Below are 9,405 nucleotides of genomic sequence, written 5' to 3' on the forward strand. Positions count from 1 at the left end.
GACCAAAATAAGCACTTTTTCAGAACTATAAAATGGCCAAAAACAAAAGCATGGTAGGCTGCCATTGCATGCAAAAATGGGACCAAAAGAGGAGTATAAAGGTAAGTACAACATGGAAGTCCCAAATGGTGTTGAGCCCTTCTTCAATGTTGAAGAGGGGCTCGAAATAAGCCTAATATCAGTTTACAACATGCTCAAAAACAGATTGCTCATGGGCCAAAAATAGCATGCAAGATTATGACATATAAGAGGATCAATGAAGCAAGTGCATCATGGAGGGCTCAAACAGGGTTGAGCCCTTAATGAAAAGTGAAGATGAGCTCAAAAGAGGGCCCCTTTCAGTTAGGGCCGGAGCTTGAAACAAAAATCATATGGGGCTTACAAATGGATCAAGAAAAAGGGTCAAAGAGAAGAAATGTTCCTCACCCTTGAAGACTAAATGCTTTTGTTGCTTCTTGGACCAATTTGCAGCTCCTTTAGCCTTTGAGAAGCCTTCCTTGTTGCTGGAAATGAAGTGGTGATGGTAGAGCTTGGTGGTGTAGAAGAAATGGTGCTTAGGGACTTAGGAATTTTCAAGGAAATGAGAGGGATAAAGATGGATATGTGTATGGAAGCTTGAAGAACTATTTTTCTAACCCCTACAAGTCAAGCCACCAGCTGGTTATAAGGGCCAAAAAGGGGGTGTAAAGGTGGGGGAAAATGAGGGCAACTTTCCCCCACAAAATATCCCCCGGATATTGATATTTTCTGGGGGATAAAGCTCCACAGCTGTAAAGTGAGCAGTGCAAGGAACACGGCCGGCCAGTTACTTTTGCTGCAGGTGGCCGGCCGGCCACACCCCTAGCCGGCCGGCTAGGGGTCAAAAGGGTCAAGCAGATTTAGTGGCCGGCCACCGCATGATGGTGTCCTCCCATGTGTGTACATCACAAATATGTGGTTCAAAGTTCAAGAATGTGGGTCCAAGGGGTTCAACATTAGCCCGGAAGGAGGGGTTCAAAAGGGTCAAATTGAATTACTGGCCGGCCACCATTTTTTAGGGTCCTCCCATGTGTGTACATCACAAATATGTGGTTTGGGTTTGAAGAATGTGGGTCCAAGGTGTTCAACATTAGCCCGGAAGTGTGAAAAACGGGCGCCGGAGGGTGTCGGAGGATGTATAACTGGTTGTTGCAACAATTGCTGGCCTCCCACCCTTCAGTGACCTCCCCGGTGATAAAACAGAGGTACCTGCCAAAAATGAACGAAAACCGTTGCAAAACGAATGTTCGGGGGCCAAAACGCGCAGTTCGAGATCCCGGAAACTGCCCGTTAAACACCGAAAATGGTATCCGACCACGAAGTGGGTTTCTCAGGCCCCAGTGTCCCTCAAAAGGGAGAAAATAGGAAGTATGCCAAAAATCAGAACAAACGGAGATGGTTAGGCGGTCCCGAACCGAGGCACACGGCCTGACGGCTCCGAAAACCGGGAACCAGACTCCGAAATGGGAAAAATGGCCTACGGCCACCAAATGTAGCCTACGGCCACTGAGAGATGGTCTATGGGACCTCTCCCTCCCCTCGGGGAAAGAAACAGAGAAAATCGAGCCTGGTTCGCAAACCGAGGCAAAGCACAAAAGAGGGTTCAGAAGTCCGGAGGCAGGGCTCACGGCCGCGACTCTGAAACTTCTGAACGAGCACAACATGCAACATCACCAAGCGCTCAATCGGTGACGTCTGAGTCTTAAGGTCGGTCAAAAATGGGGTGTCTACAGCAGGGTTGCCTTTTTCTCGAGGTTACGGTGGGGGTCGATCATTGCCTTAGTTAGGTTGTGCGGGTTGTCGGGGAGGGGTGTGTCCGTGGTTGCCTCTGGTAGGTTCGGTCCTTGGCCGTTGCTGGGGACGGGCTGTCGTGAACCGACTGAGACGCCCCTAGCGTATCAAGCTCTCAACCTGGTCTTTAATGTTAACACACTCCTCGGTATTGTGGCTATGGTCCTAATGGAAACGGCAGAATTTGGACTGGTCTCGCCAGTTGGAAGGAGACCACGATGGTTGTGGCCATTTCAGGGGATAATCTCATTGGATCTGGTTCAAGACTTGTTCCATGGGGGAATTGAGGGGAGTGTACCGTTCGAATCGACCGGGCGATCGGGTAGGTGACAATCGGTCGGCTCGAGCAGGTCGGTCGGTATATTGAGGTGTTTGCTGTGTGCTCTGGGTGATTCTGGTTTCAGATTCCTTTCTTTTCTCTCTAAAGGCTGGGTTTTTGGTTGTGGAATCTTGTCGAGTGACTAGAGAATCTTTGGCGTTCATATATTTTTGGGCCTTGAAGAGGAGGGTTGCCATGGAGGTCGGAGGGTTTTTGGGGAGGGAGAAGAAGAAGTCGGATGATCGTAGACCAACCATGAAAGCCGTGAGAATGACCTTGTCGTCATTTTTCGCCACCTGTAAGGCTTCGATGTTGAAACGGGCGACGAAGCTACGTAGTGACTCCCACTCCGACTGGCAGATGTTGAGGAGCTGGGTCGCTGGACGCCGTTGGCGCTGGGCACCAATGAAGTGGCTAAGAAAGGAGTCACTTAGGTGTTGGAAAGTAGAGATGGAGTCCATCGGCAACTGACTGAACCAGAGTCGAGCCGACCCCTTGAGCGTTACGGGAAAAGCCCGACATATGATCTCATCAGGAAAAGCATGAAGGACCATTAAGGTCCTGTAAGTCTCCAAGTGGTTGATCGGGTTTGTTGTACCATCGGAAGAGTCGATCGAGGACATTTTGAACTTTAGAGGTAGGGGTTTGTCTCTGATGGAGGTGACGAATGGTGAGTTGGCTGTTGTGGAGGGTTTATTCATATGCATGACTCCTTGAAGCTGGAGTTTCATGGCTCGGAGCTCCATATCCCATATAGGAACGTTGTCACCCCCAGAATGCAATGAAGGTTGGACACTACTGGCCTCTCTCTCAGGAGCAAGTGCTTGGACCGGCGGATGTAGACCCTGAGGTGGTGGATTCATATCTTGGGGTCGGGGTCGCAAACCCTCCAAGTTGGAGGGATTTGCTTGTTGAGAGGGATAGGTCGAAGTTCGTTCTCGGTTAAGTAGGATATCTTGTAGTGGTGGAAGAGACACAAGGAGGTCTCGTTGAAGCAAAACGTTGACCAGGGCTTGGTTTTGTTCGACTAGGCGGTTGATGCTGTTGGTGAGTTCTGTGAAATACTGCGAGGGGTTGTTTGGGTTAGGAGAGTCGGCTTGGGGGTCGGCAACGTTGTGTTGAAAAGCCATGGATCTTGTTGTGACCATCCATCCCGGTGAGGTGGCAATGAGGAATTATTGGGAGTAGGGCTCCGGCAACAATGAGCACGATTGTCACACGGAGTCAAACGTTGCCCACAGACGGCGCCAACTAATGATACTACTTGTTTTTGGATAACGGGTCGGGCTGATCCAAGCCTCCCACACGGTTGTCCGATCACTGGCCCACTGAGAAACCTGCACAAGAGTTCAACGGGAAACGGGAGTCCCCAGCGAACCCTTCGACGAACAAGTTAGAGAAGGGAGATCAACGGAGTATAGAGATAGGATGAAGTTAAAGAACTTAACCTTCTCTTTGTCTTAGAAACCTGCTTATATCCTTTGTTCATCATTTCCTTATCCATTCTGACCTGTTATGTTGGCCAAAAGTCTATGTTCTAGCCTGCCTTGTTCATGGTGAGGCTGTTCTGTTCCGTCGTGAAGGGGTTATCGCATTAAATATTGCAGGAAACTTTATTAATGGCTGATGTGTGGCATAATAACTCTGCAGGATCTTTGTCAGCTTATGTGGCTGGTTCTTCTCTTGACACGTGTTTAGATGCCATTGGTCCTTGGTGCAACGTTAGGTTTTAGTATTTGAATTATGTATTGGGCTCTAAGTGGTGGGCCAAAAGCCCCTATAGGCCCACCTACGTCAAATTCTAATTGTGATATATCTACCTTTTTTTTTAATTTTATTTGTTTTATTTGTTAATTTGGTCTGTTCAATTATAGGCATTAGAATTTGGATGAAAAATGATCATGTGTGAGGGGAATACTTCCATTTTTTCTCTCCCCTTTATCTTCTTGTTCCTCTCTGTGTGCAGAAAATTACATACATAACAATATATACACATGCACACCATCCACAATAATACACACGACTTACATATTGATTCAGAACCGTTGGTATAAAGATATTTAGTGGATTTTCATTTTTGGTTAGTAAAACGGTAATTTTGAAGGCATTCTAATGTTGTCAGATCTGCTCGAAATGATTCATATTCGATCTGCAATGCCCCACAATCAATACAAATACAATGGATTTTAGATAGATTTCATCGTTAAGGCCTTCAATTTCTTAATTTTGCAATTTTTTGAGAAGTTCTGTTCTGTCAGTTACTTGTCCATACAATTCGTAATTTGAGGGAATTATTAAGATTTCCCTAAAGAGAGATATTCCATTTTATTCATCATTGAAAGATGATATTGGTATTAATTGAGGTGCGTATAAGTTGACTCAGAAATTTGAAATATGGATGACAAAATAGGAAGGCTAGCCCGAGTAAGCCTTAGGTTGGGTTTGCACAAGTTGAAGCCTGGGCTGACCTGTTGATTTTTGAGAGTTAGCCAGCCGGTTGGCCCGACTTGAAAAGCTTGGCTGAAAATAGAAAAACATTGGCAAAAACTAAAGGGGAACTTATTGATAAGTCCCATGTACCAAGTTCAAGATCCAACTAATCCCAAAACAAAACACTTGCACCAATTAGTACAATACATTTTTAATTGTTACCAAAAAATCCTTTTTTTTTTTTTAATTTATAGACACTGTTCACATCTTACTATCATCGGACTTCCGTCAAACGGTTGCCGGAGACTCGTCGGAATGTTCAACATCGCCGGGAAGTCGCCGGAGTCAAATTAATCAAATTGAAAAACATGTTATGAAACTGTAAAATTTTACAGTTTTATACCATGATTCATTCCAGTACCAAAAAAATTTGAAACTGCAAAATTTTACAGTTTTTACCGTCTGTAACTAAAACTCAAAAACTACTTGTTCAGAATCTGTTATTCTCTCCTTCTTCCTCTGTTATTAGTTTTTTTTTTTTTTTTTTGTGTAAATTTGGTAGATTTGTGTATTTTGATTTTTTAATTTAGATTTAGGTTTTGATTTTGATTTTTTCGAAGAGCAGGGTTGCGATTTGGATGAAGACTTCTACAAAAGGATTGCATTATTCAGTGAATGACTTCATATATAATCAAGATCAAGTGAGATATTGCGCCAGTGGTAAGTAATTTCAGAAATGGAGAGAGCATGAGTGGAAAGAACATGATTTGGTAACGGTGGATCTTGACTTGGAACTTGGATGCTGCCAGTTTTATTTTTGCTTTTGTTGTTATCCTCACGTTTGGGTAAAGCTTGACTGCTCTGCTGCTGCTGCTGCTGCTGAAAACAGAGGCAGAGGGGAAAGAAGAAAAACGAGAGAAGAAAACGTAAAGAGGGAAGCACAAAGCAAAAAGATAGAGGAAAAGGACTTTTGGGTGTACTCAAAAAGTTATGGAATTAAATGGTGTTCACATGTTCCACATGGGACCTGTGGGTAATTTCCCCAAAACTAAAAATGCCCAAATCTCAGCCCACTATCCTGGCCTGACCCATAGCCGTTCTGGGTTAAGCCGATAGGTTAAGACTTGGGCTTATGATTTTACCAGCCCATTATTTCACAAGTCAACTCCATACATAGGCGGAGACGGTTTCTCCCCAATTTTTTTTTTATTTTTATTTTTTTTAGAATAATACTAGGAATAATGGAAAAAAATATCATGAAATATTTCATAAAGATTTTTCATTATTTGATTAGCGTGTAGTGTTTTTTTGTATGTGTAATCTAACAGTGGAGAATCTTTCATGATCATTTTCATGATATTTTTTTCATGATACGTAGCATTACTCTTTTTTTTTTTTTAAATGATGATAGAGATTCTAAAAATTTTATTAAATTTTTATCAAGTGTTTTATATAGGTGTGCAACTCACATCTTTTATTAAATTTTTTATCAAATGTCTTACATGGTGTGTGAGGCTTACATAGTGTAGATCTCACATCTATATAAGACATTTGATAGAAAATTTGATAAAACTTTTAACATAATTGAAATAGGAGCACAAGGACGTTCGGAATCCTTGGCCTACTATGAATATTTGTATTGAACCTGAAAATTTATAATTTATTAACATTAGGGATTGTTTGGGATGTGTGCACTTTTTGACTTTTTATCAAATATGGGTTGAGTTTAAAGGAATGTGGTAGAGAGGTGATATGACCTAAATAAGATCATATAACTTAAATAAGATAATGACTTTTTGATTTTTTTTTTTTAAAATAGTCAAACTTAGCCTAAAAGCATCTCAAAAGATCCATTGAGCTAGTTCAATTTCTATCACTATGTTTATTAGATGATTTTCCCCTAAAACATAGATAGGCAACGCTTCCGATATAAATGGTGTCAGTTCAAACATTTTCGGCTGTGATTCTTTCACCAACCACAAAAAACAAACAAATCTTACTACAATCTCTCTAACCACTTCATCCTCATACCTTAGAGTACGTGACCTGACCTCCTCTCTCTGTCTCTCGGAACTCACCATGGGTTCAACAGATAAAAAACTCCATGTAGTTTTCCTTCCATACCTAGCACCAGGCCACATGATGCCAATGCTCAACATCGCTCGTCTCTTCGCCACCGCACACGGTGTTCACGCCACCATCATCACCACCACCCTCAACGCCCAACGCTTCAAACCCACCATTTTCTCCACCCTCAATAACAACATCACCCTCCAAACCCTCCCATTCCCTTCCACCGAAGCTGGCCTCCCCGAAGGCTGCGAAAACCTAATTGACACCCCAAACCCCGAAACCACCATCAAAATCTTCCGAGCCATCAACATGCTCGAACCCCAGATTAAAACACTCATTCACCAAAACCGCCCCGACTGCATTTTCTCCGACGTCCTATTCCCCTGGACATCTGACGTGGCAGCCGAGCTTAACATTCCAAGACTCGCTTTTAGTGGCAGCGGCTTTTTCAACCTCTCATTGGCCCACGCGGTCGAAAGTTACCGGCCGCAAGAGGGTGTGGATTCTGACAACGTACAGTTTGTGGTCCCCAACTTGCCAGACCGAGTCATGCTGACGAGGTCACAGTTACCGGACATTGTTAAAAGTGAAACTAAGTTTTCAGAGTTTTTTGAGAAGCTTAAAGCCGCCGAGAGGAAGAGTTTTGGGATGGTGGTGAATAGTTTCTATGGATTGGAATCGGGTTATGCGGATTATTACAGAAAAGCGATGGGGATTAAGGCGTGGCACGTTGGTCCGGTGGAGTTGTTTAAAATATGTGAAGATTATAAGGACGAAAGAGGAGATAAGGAGTGTGTTGAGAGACATAGATGCCTCGGATGGCTTGATTCGAAGAGAGAGAGCTCGGTTTTGTATGTGTGTTTTGGGAGCTTGACTCGATTCAGTAAAGCTCAGCTAATGGAGTTGGGTTGTGCTCTTGAAGATTGTTGCTGTTGTTTCATTTGGGTTGTGCCGAAAGAGTTGAAATTGGGCGGAGAAGAGGTGGAGGAGGGCGGAGAATGGTGGTTGCCGGAGGGGTTTGAGGAGAGGATGGAGGAGAGTGGCAAAGGAATGATCATAAAGGGTTGGGCACCACAGGTTTTGTTAAGAATGTTTTATTAAAATAAAAGGAGAATTATAGATGAGTATAGTTCAGAAAATTTATTTACAAAAAAGTAATAAATATTAATAATTATAATTATAATATTTTTTATTATTTTGTAAATAATTTTTTTCTGCTCTAATGATTAGTGATTTCCCTAAAGTAAAATTGTTTATTAATATAATTATTATCGGGTTGTGTGGGTTGATGTTGTGGGGAGTCTTGTATTTTGTTTTATAGTTAAGTTCTTCTTAACTTTTTTGTTTAAAAAATAAAATAAAATTCGTGAGGCCAAGGGGTTGGTTGTATGGATGCGAGTAGCAATAGTAGGGGTATTCTGTACTTTCCGAATCTCTCTCGATGCATGTCATCTGCTTGTATCTTTAATTTCATGCTGTTAATGAAATTTTTCTTTGCTGATAAAAAAAATATATATATATATATATATAGTTATATTTAAACTAGTTTGTGTAATCCTATTCATTGTTATAGGAATTTCTTACAGAATGAAGTAGTCTTCTGTAGGCTCATAATTATAAGAATATCATTATTTTTGTATATAAAAATTCTATTTGCAAAATTATTTTTCAACTATTATTTGTAAATTTTAATTCACAATTTGGTTTAAGTGTCTTTTGATATTTGTAAACACTGTATAATGGACACGGTGATCATATTGAATTTTATTTTTAAATTGTTTCAATCCACTAACATTTTTAGCAAAGAAAAAAACAATTTTAAAACAATAACACTATTTTCAAAATTTCACATGTCATTTTTTATTTTTTTTGTTTCTTCTAGTTTCATATATATATATATATATATATATATATATAATTTGGAAATATTGTAGTTGATGAGATCTCAAAACAAATATATTTTTATAGAGGGGATAGTGTTTATTTGTACTAAAAACCCACCTGCATTATTTTAATTTGTTCTCATTTAAAAACATATATAATTTTTTTTTTTTTTTTTAAAACAGGTTTTGATTCTTGAACACCCTGGCATTGGAGGGTTCTTGACGCATTGCGGATGGAACTCCATACTAGAAGGCGTCGCGGCGGGTTTGCCTCTGATCACTTGGCCGATCATGGCAGACCAATTTTACAATGAGAAGCTAGTAACTCAAGTATTGAAATTCGGAGTGATGGTTGGGAATGAGGATTGGAAGATTTGGGCCACGGAAGAGACAACATTGATCGGAAGAAACAAGATTGGAATGGCGATGAGAAGGGTGATGGGCGGCGGAGATGAGGCGGAGGAAATGAAAAACATAGCCAAGAAGCTTGGTGAATTGGCGAAGAAGGCGGTTGAAGAAGGTGGTTCTTCATACAATGACTTAAATACCCTCATTCAAGACATCAAAATGTACAAGTCTCTCTCTTAAGCCCTCATTTTTCTGATAGGATTAGGAGATATGTAATATTTATGAGTTCCATATTTTTTTATAATACCATCAAATTATTGGATAGTGTTGTATATATATGTATATATATAATATATGGATTATTTGATTAGAGTAGCTTAAAGTATTATACATATGGATTATTTGATTAGAGTAGCTTAAAGTTCGGATAAAAATTGAAGGATCATTTTTTATGGTTAATTCAAAGAAAAATAAGCAATCTCGTTATAGATATGTAATTTGTAGGATTAAAATTTAGGCATCGTTTGTCATCATCAGACAAAA

At 40.9% G+C, this 9,405-nt stretch overlaps 1 protein-coding gene across 1 annotated transcript; it reads left to right on the forward strand.

Annotated features, from left to right (window-relative positions):
* The first annotated feature begins 6,637 nt into the window (after positions 1-6,637).
* Positions 6,638-9,102, forward strand: LOC114315605 (scopoletin glucosyltransferase-like). Its single transcript, XM_082876397.1, has 2 exons — positions 6,638-7,708; positions 8,698-9,102. The coding sequence occupies exons 1-2, from the start codon at positions 6,638-6,640 to the stop codon at positions 9,100-9,102; spliced, it is 1,476 nt and encodes a 491-aa protein (XP_082732523.1).
* Positions 9,103-9,405: the final 303 nt, after the last annotated feature.

This window comes from Camellia sinensis, chromosome 6, assembly GCF_055761805.1.
Source record: "Camellia sinensis isolate YWXY chromosome 6, ASM5576180v1, whole genome shotgun sequence".
Lineage (NCBI taxonomy): Eukaryota > Viridiplantae > Streptophyta > Magnoliopsida > Ericales > Theaceae > Camellia > Camellia sinensis.

Excerpts from the sequence above, each read along its gene's own strand:
- LOC114315605 (XM_082876397.1), top strand. The coding sequence starts at position 6,638 with ATGGGTTCAACAGATAAAAAACTCCATGTAGTTTTCCTTCCATACCTA. Across the intron at positions 7,709-8,697 it reads TAAAGGGTTGGGCACCACAG|GTTTTGATTCTTGAACACCC; the intron begins GTTTTGTTAAGA and ends TTTTTAAAACAG.